Raw genomic sequence first — 17,314 nt, 5'->3', positions numbered from 1 at the left:
ACCAATGACCTTGGTCAAGCTGATCAGCCTATAATTTCTCATCTTCTGCCTTCCTCCCTTAAATGGAGATGTTACGTTAGTCATTTGCCAGTCCTCTAGGACCCTTCCTGATTGCAATGATACCTGAAAGTTCATCGCAAATGCCTTTAGAATCTCCTCAGTGCTCTCCTTCAGAATCCTGAGGTGTAGTCCATCCAATCCAGGTGATTTATCCACATTCAGACCTCCAAGCTTGCCCAGCACCTTCTCCTCTGTGATGGCGACAACATTCACCTTTGCGACTTTTTTAAAGTTCTGGTATGGTGCTAGTGCCTTCCACTGTGAAGGCTGATGCAATGTACATGTTCTCCACCTAATTCTTAGCTTCACAGATGAAGCACGTTGAATTCAGCCATTGCTGTAGTTCTGAAACTTAGAGCTCAGGTTTCCACAGCTGGTGACATTTCCTGCGTATGTGTTCATCTTGACCATATTAAGCAACCACAATTCCCCATATGCCACAACATGAGCGTTGTCGTGGCTGAGCTGCCCTGCCATGCATTATTTTGATTGTTTGCTCGTAAAATTAGGTCAATATTGATAGATGACTGAACAAGATAACCGCAAATTAATCCATTTCCTGTTTGCCTGTGATGTCACTTTTTCCACAATGAGCTATGTAACTCGAACTCAAACATTTCTCTTGCTGCTTGAAACTATGAAACCCCCCAGAACTTTTTCTGACTTTAGTTCCTTTTGTTTCTTTTTAATGGATGCTGCTAACTGCTTCAAGGTCCTCCCTTTGCCATTGTATATAAATAAAATGTCTCATGATGGATTATAAGATCAAACAACATTTTACAGGATGTTATTCAAGAAGGTTGTAAGCCAGATTACTAAAATCTTGGTCACAGAAGAAGGACAAAAGAAGGAGAAGGAGAAAGACAAGAGTTGAGATGGGAATTTATGAGCGAGAGTAATTAAAATTGTACTGTAAATGCTAAAGAGGCCTGAATAGGCAATAATGTATACATTAGAGATAAGGGGGAGAAAAACTATGGAGAATTGCATAACCATGGACAATAATGTTAAGGTTGAGTATTGCTAAACTGGGAGTTAACATAGATCAGTGTGTTCACTGTGGACCAATTCTGCTTAACTATATGCAGGTGGAGACCATTACTGTATTGTTTCACTTAGAGAAACAAATAAGCATTCATTGTAACTGGTATGTTAAGTGCTAATATTTGTAATGTTTCAGTTTGTAAATAAAAGTTAGATTGTATAAATATTGGACATAATTCTATCCATCACCTGTTTGCTTTCTCTAATGTAATATGGTGAGCATAGGGAGGTGGATGAATGAAACCTGGTGAGATTAGATTAGATTACTTACAGTATGGAAACAGGCCCTTTGGCCCAACAAGTCCACACCGACCCGCCGAAGCACAACCCACCCATACCCCTATATTTACCCCTTACCTAACACTACGGGCAATTTAGCATGGCCAATTCACCTGACCTGCACATCTTTGGACTGTGGGAGGAAACCGGAGCACCCAGAGGAAACCCACGCAGACACGGGGAGAACGTGCAAACTCCACACAGTCAGTCACCTGAGTCGGGAATTGAATCCGGGTCTCAGGCGCTGTGAGGCAGCGTGCTAACCACTGTGCCACCGTGCCGCCCACAAAGTCCGGACACACATCAGAGTTTTGAACTGCCTCAAGTTTGTGACGCATACATCATGGGATCCAGAATATTTCATCAATTTTTTTCAGGTGTGGCCTGAAACTCAGCCTTGCAATATGTTTGCTCTATGAATATGAAGAGTGTTGATTTTATAATGATGACTTTTTCACCTAAATAAATAAGGTGCAATTTCACAAACTTGACAGTAATTTTGTTTTTATGCAGAGATGTTTTGGAGTGACACGGTGGTACAATGGTTAGCACTGCTGCCACACAGCACAAAGAACCCGGGTTTGATGCCACCCTCCGGCAACTGTGCAAACTCCACAAAGACATTCTCCACGTGTCTGTGTGAGTTTCCTCAGGGTGCTGTGGTTTTCGCCCCACGCACCAAAGATGTGCAGGCTAGGTGGATTGGATATAGTAAATGTGGGGTTATGTGGATAGGGTAAGGGGGTGAAAATGGGGGAATGCTCTTCCAAGGGTCTGTTTGGATTTGATGGGCTGAATGGCCTGTTTCCCTGTTGAAAGGATTCTGTTTTTTTTTGTTAGTATGAAAACCTTTCATGTCGTGCATTGTAATTGTTCTGGGTTGATGATTAAAGCTGTTCCATGTACTAGAATAATCTAGTCCTGAGTAAGAAAAGGCTTTGGGATTTCAACATCAAATAAACTGAGGCAAGGACAAGGCCATATCATATTCCAGAGGTGAAAATAAATTATCTTAGTGAAGGTAGTTTGTAGCCAACATAGAGTTGTACTCAGCCTCAAATCATCTCGAGAAGAACGTGGAGTCAGTAGCAACTTAACAACAGATTTTGTGAGGATGAACGAAAGACAACAGCTTACATTTTCAAATATTGGGAGAAATCTCTATGTTTAATACTAGATATCGAGGAAGCAGTTTAATAATTTAGTCATGGCAGAGAGGGCAAGAAAAGTGGAGGAATGGTAAAGTTGGATTTAAGTGCACATGTGGAAAGCGATGCCATGATTTGGTTTGATGTTGCTTAGAGGCACGATATAGCTGCGAAAGAGGAAGAGGCAAGGGCACACCCTTGAGTGGGGTCAGGAGTTTGCACTAGAGGTAACAGTGCAAGATTGAGAAGTTAAGTTCACTGCAGATGAGATAAAGAGATTGGGGAGATAGCATTGAAGCCAAGCCATGTTCATTCCCGAACAAACGCAAACCGAAATTGCTGGAGAAAATCAGCAGATCTGGCAGCATCTGTGGAAGGAAAGCAATTAACATTTCGAGGTAGGTGACCCTTGCTCAGAACTGATCTTTCAGATCTCCAGAATCTGTTGGTCTTGGTTTTTTTTTCATGTTCATTCCCACTTTGTCGCAAAATAGTGTTGCCTGGCTTGCTGTGTTCTTCCAGTCTCCTGCTTAGATTCCAGCATCTGCAGTTTTTGTCATGTCTCTAGCAAAATAGTAGAATGGCATCAGGCAGAATTTAGTGGTCACTTACATCGAAGTCTGCATACAGGATGAGGATAGTTTACTTTCGGCCCAGTCAACTCAGATATAGAATATAGTGTCACAGTACTGCAGCATGGCACGAGAAGAGTCCCTTCGGCCTATTGTATCTGCATGAGTCGTCAAGCACCCATTTACTCAGTTATAAGCACTGGGTCCACAGCTCGTTTATTATGGTATTTCAAGTATTCATCAAAGTACTTAAATGTTAAATGGTTCCTGCTTCCCTTTTAAGGCAGCGAGTTCCAAATAACCCATCACCTTCTCGAAGAAAGATTTTCTCCATTAGACCTCCTGCCCCTTATCTAAAATCTCTCCCACCTAGCAATTAAGATCAGCCATGATCATGTTAAATGGTGGAATGGGCTTAAAGGGTTGAATAGCCTACACCTGATCCTAATTCCTAAGAGAAGAATTGAGGGGAGAAACTGATGAAAAATGTGCATTCACGGTAAAGACAAGGGAGAACCTTGGAGTAAATTAGATGTAGTGGGCTAACTGAAGAAGATTCATCTTTGGTTTGAAACATTAATTGTTTCTTGCTCCATCAATGCTGCCAGATTTACTGAGTTTCTCCAATATTCTGTGTAGAATCATAGAATCCCTACAGTATAGAAACAGGCCCTCCGCCCAACAAGTCCACACCGACCGTCCAAAGAGTAACTCACCCAGACTCTATTATCCTGTATTTACCCCTGAACAATGCACCTAACCTATACATCCCTGAATACTCTGGGCAATGAGATATTCTCTGTAGGTAGTTGAAAATTTGGGAGATGTTTCCAGGATCAAGCTCTGTAAGGAGCTCACTTGGGAGTGGGGAAGGGAATGCAAATAGAGTGTGATATTTAGAAATGATCAGAGATTATCTCATCAATAACATAAAACAGCAATTGCTGGACAAACTGAGCAGAAGGGTCACAAGACCTGAAACATTACCTCTGCTTTCTCTCCACAGTAGATGAATAGCTTTGGGGAGCAAAGATGGGAAGTAAATGCAGAAGAGAGAGTAAAAGCTGATCTTGAATCTGATTCACCAAATAGAGTATAACAGAGGAGGTTAAGGATCCCAACTGAGAACAATCTTAATGTGGCAGTTGTGTCAGGGAAGTTTTTGATTTTAATTATCAAGGTATAACAGTTTTCATTAAGGTTTCTCACATCTCAAATCTCAAACTGGAATAACGAAGAAACATGTATCCTTTGTTCCAATAAATATTTATGTAAGATATTAGAACACCATAGGTTTATATTGAACCAGTAGAACTGCAAAACATTTTTGGTGAAATTAGTATTCTTATTTCGGTGGAACTTGGACTTCTCACCTCACAACCTTTCTTGTCATGTATTATTTTCAATTACTTTCATCTCTCTCAAATCATCCCCATTTTATCACCAATCCACCCTTCTTCCAGTGCTGTTAGCGTACTTCTCATGTCTCTCACCAACCTCCAATCCTGTTCCCCAATGCTATAAATTATCTATCCTGTGGGTGTGCCCTTCCCTCCAAGCCTCATGAGCCATCATAGCTCGACAGTGAAAAAGAATAGTGGATGGTAAGAAAACCTATCAAGCTTAATCTACGAACAAAACTTCACAGAGAAATAAGCTATCTTTTCTTCAAGGACAGTGTGTGAAAAGGATGTGGACAGAAACTGTTTCCAGACCTACTCCTCACACCTTCTCTCAGCCTGTGTTCAAAAGAAGAAGTTGCAGTGCAGTCTCAAGTTTGGGAAACAGGCCAGGAGAGGTGAAAATCCATTCTTGGTTAGGGAGGCACTAGCAATGACTAAGAAGTAGAGGTCTCCCACACTCATCAGCTGCAGTGTGTTCAGCCAGTCAAGAAAATTCTGGCAAAACTCATGAATTAATGCAACATATGATTAATGCATTCCAGTCTTCTCTGTTTCATTGGCCTCCATGTGCACCAGGCTCCACTCAGCAAATTAACTCATCAGTGTATTATTGTAGGTACTTCCCAGTGATAATCATTTATCTGAATTGAAAGGAGTGGTTGCTGCTAATTGAGACCCTGAAGTTCAAAACTTGCATCATTGCTGTGAATCAATTACCCCACATTGCTTCATCGTTAGGAAGTGCTTTGCAGTCTGAAATGTACGAATTCCTAATTTCCTCTTAGGAACAGCAAGTTACATTATCTCATCAGAAGTGTTGGTGTCTCCTGGTTGACTCTCATTTGAAATCATCCGTGTGCTTTCGCCTAGCCTATTTGTCTGTCTAGAACTGGAAATGTTCTGGACAATTTTACAAAGATATGCATAGAATTTGCAGAATTCGGAAACAGGATATTTGGTGCAAGTAGTTGGTGCTAATCTTCATGCTGCACATCAATCTGCTACTAACCCCTTTATCAATTCTGTCAGTACACTTTTATTTCTGCCTCACTTGCTTCTCCAGTTTCCCCTTAGTTGTATCTGACATTTACCTCAACTTCTCTTTCTGGTAATAACATCCAGAGTCTATATTCTTGTCACTCTCTGGGGAAATTCCACTGGATTCCATTTGAGTTTATTGCTATTATCTTCTATTTCTGCTAACCAGAGCTATTAAGAGATGTGGGGTGAATGTACAGACATGACCTCATTGAATGTCTCAACAGGCTTAAGCTAAATGGCCTCCTCCCGTTCCTATTTTCAAGCCCTCTAGTTTGGATTCTAATGTAACAAAAGTGATGGCACAGTTATATGTAATTTTATAAATATATAAAAACAAATCCCTTCCCTGAAGGGCATGGGTTTTAATGACAGTTTGTTATTTTATGATCACTGTAACAGATGCTATCTTTTTATTCCAGATTTAATTATCAGCTACTATCGTTGCGTTTGGACTTAGATCTGAATTACTTTGTTCAGGGAAATAACCACTATATTGTTGCACTCATAAGTAACAGCAAAGGGTAGAGACAAAGCTCTTGAGACTTATGACTTCATTTTATGGCACAAGTCTTAAAGATTTTTAATAATGTTTCATATTCACGTTACTGAGTCTGATTGCTGTCATGGGGCATACCTTATCCTCTTGCAAAATTTGAATTGTATCTATAATATTGAACTGAATTCTAATAAAGTGGATTTAATTTCCATGCTTTCTTGTAACTATTGTTACAAAAACTGAACTACCAGAATGGCTGTTATTAATAGGACAATAAAATAGATATTACAGAGTGCTTAACAGCGAGATTAGTACTTTAAGTGTAGTCTTTGTTGTAATGTGGGAAATATGACAGCTCTTTTTGTGTACTGCAAACTTCCACAATTAGCAATGAGTTGATGATCAGATAAGATGTTTACTTTTTGCTTGGAATGATAGACATTGGATAGGATGGGGGAGAATCCCGTGGGGTCTTTATTTCCATCTGAGGGATCACACAGGGCCTTGGGTTAGCATATTTTTTCATTGGCCCACCCAAGTGTTTCAGACAATATGCTCAAAGTCTCTGGAGTGACGAGAGTACTACCACTGACCTGTAGCAAATAACAATTATGTCTGATCTATGAATTTAGCAAAATCTGGGTCAGTACCTTATACTTCTTCCTCAGGATGTTCAATGTATTGATATTCTGCAATAATTTGAGTTGGGTTAGTAGTATAAATATATCTAGATTGTGGTCAAAGTACAACAACTTTATGCATATTGTTCATAATAATTATAGAACAATTTGCAGCAGTGGTCATTAAATTTGGCTGCTGATTTCAAATCAGCAGTTTTCCTGATTTACCCCATCAGCTGTGTACTCTGATTAAAGAATATCACCATCGGTTTTCCATAACATTCTTCATTACTGAAGTTTATAGCTTATATGACTGCTGTTTGGACTTGTATAAATTGATAATTAAGCACATTAAATGATAAATCAATTTAATGATTTTGTTACATCACCTAATTATGGAAAACATGATGGTGTAATTGCTGAAACTAAATTCATTTGTACTGAAAATTCAGCTGGCCATTGCAGGTTTTACCATAACGTGGCAGGACTGAGAGTATTTTCATCGATAGTTCCTAGTGTTTTTATTCAGGATTTGAGTAGCTTAAAATTAATTGCAAATCTTGTTTCATGATTTAATTTGATAATGCAAAAAGTAAAATTAAAACAAAGTATACTTGTAAAATGGCACATTTGAAGGTGTGAAAGATGAATACCTGCCCATTATGATTTTTTAAAATGCATGTTGCTGTTTTTCCTTAATTGAAGTTATTTAATCCCTCCCAGAAACTACAAGTGTAATACAGTAGTGTGATTAATTTCTTTGATAAGTGAGAGGAGAGGGGACATTAATATTGGTTCTGGACTGACTCAGTGGTTGAAGGTTGAGATGCAAGGTATGGTTTTGTTGGCATTTTGGAAAGCATTTTAACTTTTTTTTTCAGTTGGTAGGTTGGAAGAACGAGAGTCTGAACTCAAGAAAGAATACAATGCACTTCATCAAAGACATACAGAGGTAAGCAGGAGCATGTAGAATGTAGTCTTAGTTGATTGGGTTGGTCATAGATAATTCAGTGCATTTCAGTTCTTGGTTATTGTTGCTGGAAAGGTTGAACTTGTGTTATTAAGCTGCATTGTTGCTGTTGAGACATAGCATTTGAACAAGAACAACAAGCAACTTACTTCACAAAGAGACCCTTTGGTCCAATCAGTCCATGCCGACCATAATCTCAAACTAAACCAGTTCCTCCTGCCTGCATTTAGCTCATTCCCTCCAAACATTTCTTATTCATGTACTTGTCCAAATGTCATTTAAACATTGTAACTGTATCCACATCCATCACTTCCCCTGGAATTTCATTCCACACATGAACCACTCTTTTTTTAAAAAAAAAGTGCCTTCGTGTCTTTTTAAAATCTTTCTATTTTCACCTTGAAAATATGCTCCCTAGTCTTGAAATCCCCAAGAAGTCAGTTTGATGGCTTGGACACTGTCTAGTTTACATTTGGGATTCTTAATTTCTATTAGATTACTCCTTCCTCCTTTCCTCCTATTCTAGTTGAAATTGTTTTACACCTCCCAATAGGACCAAGCAAGGCACCATCCTTGATGAAGTGGAGACAATCCCAACAGAACCTGTGCCAGTGTTTAAAGAAAATTAATCTCTGTGCTGTGTGCCTCAAACTAACCCTGTATCCATGTGTTAATTCTCCTGTTCTGTCTGTTCATGTACCAGTTTGTACGTGGCTCCAAAGATTATTTACCTCCTTTTTTTGTTATTCTAGGGCCTAATATCAGTTACTCCTTCCCTATTTGTGCTTGTCTTGTTTCTTCCATGTGGCCCATGACAAATAGGTTTTCCCTCCCTGTTTCCACATTTCTCACCAGCTACCACAAGATCCCCCTCACCCTGGCACTGGGTAGACAGCAGCATATTCTTTTTCATTCTTGGCCTCAAGGGATGTTATCTATTGCCTTAATTAGAGGTCCTGTTAGCACCACACTTACATTATGATCTCCCCTCTTCAGAAAAGTCTTTCTCTGCATTGCGACTGTGTATTTTACACAGTTTTTCTCCTTGTCCTCAGGGAGAATGCAAATCTGTCTTCCTTTGTCTTTCCTCAAAGTGCAACAGAGTTGCTCGTTGAGAAAATGTGTAAACATTTGAGCAAATAGTTGTGCATGGTCTCCTGATTTTGTTTCATGATGCGAAGCACTATGTCTCATTCTTTAAAGTGTTGCTTCTGGTTTGGAGAAGCAGTCTTGCAAGTTCTAATGTGTATCACTGTTACAGTACGTTTCAGTTTACATTGCTTACTAGGCTTATACCATCTAGTGACAGAAACTAAGAACTGCAATATTTCAATGTCTAACAAACTGGTAAAATGCTTTCTGGTTCTGATTACAATTATATGTTTAATTCATGCATGGGATGTAGATGTCTCTAGCTGGCAGCATTGTTGGCTGTCCATAGTTGCCCCTGACAAGGTGGTGGTGAGCTGCTTCCATGAACCAATGCAGTCCACATACTATCAGTTGACACACAATTTTATTCTGAGATTTGCATACTAATCAATCAAAACCTGCATCCTCATTCTAACTGACTAAAGACTTAACAGTCATCTTGGTTTGTCAAAACATTGCATTACTGATGACGCTTGAATCTTTTGCTTATAATTTCTGTCCTATGTATCTTACCCCATTAGCTACCTGATGAAGGAGAAGTTCTCTGAAAGCTTGTACTTCCAAAAAAAATCTGTTGGACTATAACCTGGTGTCATGTAATTTTTAACTTGGTCCACCCCAGTCTAACACTGACACCTCCACATCACAATTTTATTAGGGAGGGAATATCAGGATTTTAACCACTGACACTGAAGGAATGGCAATGGTGAGTGGCTTGGAGGGTAAATTGCAAGTGATGTTATTCCCATGTATCTGTTGCCTTTGACCTTTGAGATGGAAGTGATTGTGGATTTGAAAAATACTGTCTGAGGAACTTTGGTGAACTCCTGCCGGGCAACCTACTGCTGCTCCTGAGTGTTGGTGGTGGAGTGTGCTGATGCTTATGAACGTGGTGCTAATCATGCAAGCTGCTTTTCCTGGATGGTGTCAAGCTTCTAAGATGTTGTTGCACCCATCCAGGCAAGTGGAGAGTATTCCATTACACTCCTGACTGTAAATGGTCGACAGGCTTTGGAGAGTTTGGTGGTGAATTTCTTGCAGCAGTATTCCTCGCCTCTGACCTGCTCTTGTAGCCACTATTTTTCATGTGGTGAGTCCAGTTGAGTTTCTGGTTAATGGTAACTCTCAGGATGTTGATAGTGGGAGAGTTGGTGAAGGTAAGACCATTGAATATCAAAGGGTGGTGGTTAGATTCTTCCTTATTGGAAATGATCATAACCTGGTATTTATATAGCACGAATGTTACTTGCCACCTGTCAGTCCAAGCCTGGATATTGTCCACATCTTGTTGCGTTTGAACATGGACTGCTTCAGTATCCGAAGAGACATGAATAGTGCTGAACATTATGCATCAGCAAACATCCCCTGTTCTAACCTTCGGATGGAAGGAATGTCGTTGATAAAGCAGTTGAAGATGGTTTGGCTGAGGGCACTACACTGAAGAGCTCCTGCAGAGGTGTCCTGAGATGACTGACCTCCAACAAACCTATCTTTCTATATGCCAGATATAACTCTGACCTATTGATTCTGGTTTTGCTTTGATTGTGTGTATGTCCCTAGATCAATTCAACAACTTCTGGATTTGAGTTTCAAATTTTGTTAGAAGAACATTTTAGAGAAGGATTCCCAATTAAGTTGTCATGTTTAAGCATTTTAATCCATTCCCTCACCCTTCCCCCAGCCTACCATTCCACAATAAAAACGCTTATCTAGAATGTCACGATAATGGTCCTTGCCTTTTTTGTATCCTGATTGTAAACTACTGGATGTACAACATCATTTGTAGGAATGAGACTTCAGTCATGGGTTCAGCATCTCTCAAAAGTTCAATGCAAACAGGAAGTAGCTTAGAAGAAACAAGTAATTAAAGCTGTTACATACAAGTCAAGTTATTATGTTTTAACACAAGTTCTTATTTTAACAATCTTGCTTTCCAATAAAAAGTTAAATGGAATTAATGAGATACAGCTTAGGTAATGGAGCATAGAAATAAAATTTTAAGCTGGAAATGCTGAGGTGATTAAAACAGGCGTGGCTGTATTTTGAATCATGAGGTTGTGGTTTCAATTTCCATTCCAAAGCCTTGAGCACAAAACCCAGATTTAGACACTCAGTGCAGTAATGAAGGAGTGATACACCCTTTAGATGAAACATTAACAAATGACCTTCTCAGCCTTCACCCAAACTTAATCATTGCATTGTCTCCACAGATGCTGCCAGACCTGCTGAACTTTTCCAGCAATTTCTTTTGTTTCTGATTTACAGCATCTGCAGTTTGTTAGGTTTTTAATCATTACATGGCAGTATTCATAGAGGGTTAGAGAGATCCTGCCCAATCTCTGGCTGATATTTATCCTTCAATCAACATCACAAAAGATCTCATTGCTGTTTATGAAAGCCTGCTATGTGCAAGTTAGCTGCTGAGTTTTCTACACTGCAAATGTGCCTTTGTTGGCTATAGTCTTTTAGCCCATGCTGAAGTTCTGAAAGGCACATTATACATGCAAATCTTTTTTAAAAATTTTGTCTTGTGACCAGTTTGATCTGACTGATTGGAATCTGAGGTTGCCATTGGAAATGTTAAACGTTACTTATTTTTTGTAATTCATTTCTGTAAAGAAGCCAGTGCTGATATTACAATAGATAATTCACAGAGCAAAATATGCACATACTTCCCTTGCAACCCAGTTTGCAATTTGGGGCAAGAGCACTTGAAATGTGGAACAAACTGAGCAAAATTATGTTACACTGTTTAACACTACTGATTGCATTTCTTGACGAAAAATATTTTTTTGTGTTGCTGTTATCAAGTCTTCATCTTTCTGAACGTGACATAGTTATTTGTTCATGGGATGTGGGATGTTTCAGGCCAGCATTTATTGCCTTTGAGAAGATGGATGAGCCTGCCTCCTTGGGGCTTTAGCTATACGCATGGTTCTGAAGGCAGGAAGTTCCAGGATACTGCTGCAGCAGTGATGTAATTTCAAGTCAGGATGGTACGTGACCGAAATGAAACATGCAGGTGACGATGATATCATGTGTCTGCAAATCATTCCCTTCAAGGTGGTAAAAGTTACCAGATTGGAAGTTACTGTCATACACTGCAGTGACTGCCAAGGCTCTATTTTGGAGGTAGTACTCACTTTTTGCTATTATGCCTCTGTGGTGAAGAGCCTGCCAAAATCTTGGCACGTCTCTAATACACTTGAGTATCTTTAAAAATACTTGTTACATAGTTGGCTAGGGCAAAGTTGTGAGGAGAACTTGAAATGTATAGTACTGCAGTTCCTTGTACTGTCACTAGAGGATGCTCTAATTGTTAAAATATTTGTAGCTTTCTAACCAAAAAGTCCCATAATTTTTGACAGTCTCTCTGGATCATAGAGATGTACAGAATATAAACAGTCTCTTCAGTCCAGCTCATCCACGCCAACCAGGTATCCAAAATTGATGTTGTCCATTTCCCACCATCCCACTAAACCCTTCCTATTCATATACTCATCCAGATGCCTTTTAAATGTTGTAATTGTACCAGCCTCCATCACTTCCTCTGGAAGCTCATTCCATATGTGCACCACACTCTGCATGAAAAAGTTGCCCCTGAGGTCCCTTTTAAATCTCTCCCCTCACCTTAAATGTATGTCATCTAGTTTTGGACTCCCCTACTCTGGGAAAAAGATCTTGGCTATTCACCCTATCCATGCCCCTCATGATTTAATAAAAATCTGCAAGGTCACCCCTTAGCCTCTGACACTCTAGGGAAAACAGCTCCAGCCTATTGAGCCACTCACTTTGGCTCAAATCTTCCAACACTGACAACATTCTTTTACATGTTTTTGCATCCTTTCAAGCTTCACACCTCCCTTCCTGTAGCAGGGACACCAGAAATGAGCACAGTTTTCCAATAATGGCCTAACCAATGTCATGTACAGTCACAACATGACATCCCAACTCCTTTGCTCAATGCACTGACCAATAAAGGCAAGTGTACCAAACTACCCTGTCTAACTGTGACCCTACCTTCAAGGAACTAGAAACATTTACGATATAATTGCTACAACATGAGCTGTATCCTTGCTGAAAGCTTACAGCGTGTTACTGCTGCAAGAAAATCCTCATGTTTTTAATTGATTGTCATTTAGTTTATACACCACATCAAATTTGAAGAAAGTTCCGTGACTAAATATTGGTGACTTTTTTTCAACCCTGAAGAATGGTGTTCATTCATCTGACCAAAGCTTTTCATACTGAAGCTAGGAAGACCGAAGGACAATTCTAGACAAGATGGCTCATCATAAAAGATGATCAGTATTATTTATTTCTTTCTCCAAGGAAGGGTCACTCGACCCAAAACGTTAACTTTGATTTCTCTCAGATGCTGCCAGACCTGCTGAGCTTTTCCAGCAATTTCTAAAATTTGTTTCTATTCTGCAGTTCATTCAATTTTTCTTTTGTTGCTTGTTGATCCCTTTGCCTTAGCCTCATCACTTCAACCTAACAACAAGCCAGAAGAAGATGGAAATCTAGTGTCCAACCACCTTTGGCTATGTCACAGTCCTAAGGTCAATATCTACAACAACCTCTCTGTTCAATACGTTTTGAGAAATCTTCTCCAGTAACACTATGTTGGATAACAAAATTGAATATCACATGTAAAAGCAAACTCAACATCTGGCAGGCCCTCCCACAGACTTTTGGAAAGAGCATGGAATTTGTCTTAAAGCAAAGTTGGAAGTGTTTCTTACATTACTCCTTTATGGGTGTGAAACTTGGGCAATGTCAAACAAGCATATGAAATAGCAGCCAAAGTAGGCTTATCAGCATTGAATAAAATCATGGTTGATATAATTGTGTTTCGAATCTCAGATTCCCATCTATCCTGAGGTTAACCAACAAAGAATCCATCTCTCTCTTAAAAATATTAAATTATTCTATTTTCACCATCTTCTGAGGTGGAGAATTCAAACTCCACAGCCCTACAAGGGCTGAAAACATTTCCTCACCTCTGACATAAAAGGCTGACCTGTAGTCTAGACCAACTCCCAAGAGGATATATATTTTTCCACATCCACCTTGTCAATAATATTCTTGTACACTTCAATCAAGTCACCCTTAGCATAAAATAACAAGAAGAATTTCACTTTCTGTACTTGAGATCTCTTTGCAAGAGCAGGACAAAATTTCTAACGTGCCAGTAGATTCATGCAAAGTACTGCTTCCCTGACAAAGAAAACATGTTCATCAGAGCTCTGCTTCAGTGAGCCGATGATATGGATTGCATGGAGGATTTCAACAGCACATGTAGTGCTGTACAGCCAGTTGTACATAGGAACCTGCACTGCATGCCACTTAGATAGAAAAACAATCTGCAAACCAATTTCAGAGCTTGCAACTTGGCTCCTAATGCATGGGTAAAGAAACAACCTTGAACAGATCCAAATAGAGGAGTCTGTCATCGAGTGTTTTCAACATTTGACCAGACAGAGAGTCAAGTGTCTTCAGGACAAGTGAGCACAATGTAAAGCCCATAGCTCCACCCATTTCTTTAGCACCATTTGTAAAATGCAGTATTTGCAATTGGCTATGCCATTTGTCTAATGTTACATATAAGTCAGCATCAACCTAGACTGTAAAATAGTCTTTTTATTTCCCTCTGAACAAGCATTGAAACAACAGGAGAATCCACCAATGGCATTGTTCAGGTGCAAATTGGCTAGAGGCTTTATCATATTAAGAGATGCTTGATGGCCAATTTTCACAAATCCACCATTTACTTTTATGAGAAAATAATTGACCTTATCTTCCTTATGTTCATTTGCACATTATTTGCTTCTTGAACTTGACAAAGGAAGTGAAATCCTGTGATAAACTGCTTCAGACTTTTGAACATTGCTGAGGGGAAAGTACTACCCTTGATGTCAGGCAGCATTTAACCCATTTGTGGCATCAAGGAACATGAGTAGAACTGGAATTGATGTGAATCATGGCCAAACTTATTTGTTGGCTGGAGTCATATCTGGCACAATTGAAGATGGTTGTGAATGATGGAGGTCAGTCATCTTAATTCCAGGACATCTCTGCAGGAGTTCCTCAGGGTAGTGTCCTCAGCCCAACTAACTTTAGCTGCTTCATCAATGATCTTCCCTCTATCCTAAGGTCAGATATGGGGATGTTTATTGATGTTTGCACAATACTCAGTACCATTTACACTGCCTTAGATTCTGAAACAATCTTTCTTCAAATGCAACAAGATCTGGACAGTGTCCAGGCTGGTTTGACCAGTGACAAGTAACATAAATACCAGGTGATGGCCATCACCAATAAGAAACGATCTAATGATCACCCCTTGATATTCAATGGTGTTACCCACTGTCAACACCCTGGGGGTTACCATTGACTGGAAACTGAACTGGACTTGCCAGATAAACAGTGTGTTATGGACTAGGCCAGACTCCCTCAAAACATTTAAAGAAGGTAGCCCAGACCCTAATATTTCTAGTTATTTTGGGCAGATGAAAGAATTTAGAATAATAACGATTTGAAAATCTGACCAACACGATATCCCCCACAACTTAACAAAGAGCTCTTCCGATTTCCTTCAACATCTCGTTAATACAGCCCTGGTAAAAAGGTAAATTCAGATCAGGTTCTTAGAGGAGAGGGAGAGATGTCAGGGAAAGAGTGTCAGCCAGGGATCATTTGTTTGAAGCATGGAACCTCTTTTCACTGTAGCTGCTGCTTTGTCCTTAACAGTTTCTAACTGCTAAGCTAAACCAAACTAGAAAAATCCCTGAACTGGGAGAACAAGCCACTCCCTTTTCATTGTACAACTGTTTTCAAATACAACTTTAGAAGCCTTTTTTCCCTGATTGTTGCTTTAGACAGTGTCTGTTAGCCATAATCAATGTGGCCTTTTTCCAGACAAATTGGAATCTCTGCCTTTAACAATCCCTTTTGAACAAAACCAAGGACAAAATAACTCTATTAAACAAGTAGCGTCGTCACAACAGTGGCTGCGAAAGCAGGTCAAAGGCTAAGAATATTGCAGCGATTAACTCACCACCTGACCCCTCAAAGCCTGTCCACCATCTACAAAGCACAAGTCTGATGGATGCAGCTGCAACAACATTGGAGACGCTCGACACTATCCAGACTAAGCAGCTTGCTTGATTGGCACTACAGACACAAGCAATGTGTACTATCCGCAAGAAGCACTGCAGAAATTCACCATAGATCCTCAGCACCTTTCACACCCATGACCATTTTCATCAAGAAGGATTAAATTTCCCTTGAGGTTTTGAGGATTTTAGGGGTGAAGGTGTTTGCCGACCACCCCTTACATTTTGAGCATTGGTGCCTTGACTAATGACTCCATAAAGCTAGGGTTTCCATATTGTTCCGACCTGATTGGGGATATGGGATAACTGGGTTGGATTGCTTGCATCTGCTATTGAGACGTACAGATGATTAATGGCCACTTCATCAGTAACTGTACTCCAGTGGAACTTTGTGGCTTGTGATGTGACTACTGTATACATTTGAGTAATAGCGAATCTCATGTAAAAACCAGCACCCACTTTTTGGCCAAAAATATCTGGAATTTTCCACATACCTTGTGTAAAAGTTGATTCTACTTCTTTACAGATAACAGTTAAACATTTATGAATCAGTGTGCCGTCGTCCAGCTTTGTTCTGTATTTTCAGAATTACCATAATTAGTTCTTTATTTGTTTAGAGATCAGTTGGGCTTCTGCTAATGATACAGTATGAATATTGACGGGCATGAATTTCAACCACTCAAAAGTGGGTCCGTATAATAATCAACCCCATAAATTTAACCTTAAATGTAGTTAAAAAAACCTGACAATTTCTCGAGTTTATACAGTGTGACTAATGTTTGTGGACATTAGTCCCATCAAGTGTTCAAGGCCATAATTGATAATCTCACAGCTCTGCACCAGTGCTGTGGAACATGAGCAATCCTGCTGCATGTGCTTTGAAAACCGTGCAGCATTTCAGCAAATCTAATTAGTGTATTGCTTCATTCAAATCTTTATCATGCAATTGAATTAAATATGAGGTGGGCCAAGGTTTTGCCATTTCTGGGCAACCCAGTACCAATTACCTTGAGCCATTAGAAGGGAACAAGAAGCCTTTTTAATGTTCGGTCTGCTAACAGTCTGAAACAGACTTGAGAGAGAAACTAGAAGAGGTAGTGATGAATGTTTATGGAGGGGAGACAGACAGAGACAATCAGACTTTCTTCATTGGGTTTCAAAACCTCTATTTTTGCCAGATAGTGACAGAAGGCCAGTGTTATGTGGAGCTGTATTTTTGACCTTGACGTAAGGATACTGTGTATGGTTCAATAGACATGGGGAGACGTGATTGTGTCTGGATCTATGAATGAAAGGAGACATAGTTCTGTATCCGGCTTTCTTATATTATTTTTAAAAATGAGCGCCCATCCATTTCAGACACTTTTGAGAGAATGTTTTATCTTTTATTTTATGCAAAATCAACATTAAT

General features: G+C 39.6%; 1 protein-coding gene across 2 annotated transcripts in view; it reads left to right on the top strand.

The window, feature by feature from the left end:
- Positions 1-17,314, top strand: part of spag9b (sperm associated antigen 9b) — a 285,882-nt gene that overhangs the window by 121,420 nt on the left and 147,148 nt on the right. For both annotated transcript variants that reach the window (XM_060844669.1, XM_060844670.1), the window contains exon 3: positions 7,545-7,615. In XM_060844669.1, coding sequence (XP_060700652.1) covers positions 7,545-7,615 — 71 coding nt within the window. The remainder of the gene's footprint in view (positions 1-7,544; positions 7,616-17,314) is intronic.

This window comes from Hemiscyllium ocellatum, chromosome 25 (genome assembly GCF_020745735.1).
Source record: "Hemiscyllium ocellatum isolate sHemOce1 chromosome 25, sHemOce1.pat.X.cur, whole genome shotgun sequence".
In the NCBI taxonomy this organism is placed as follows: Eukaryota; Metazoa; Chordata; class Chondrichthyes; order Orectolobiformes; family Hemiscylliidae; genus Hemiscyllium; species Hemiscyllium ocellatum.
This window is presented reverse-complemented; position numbering and strand designations above follow the sequence as displayed.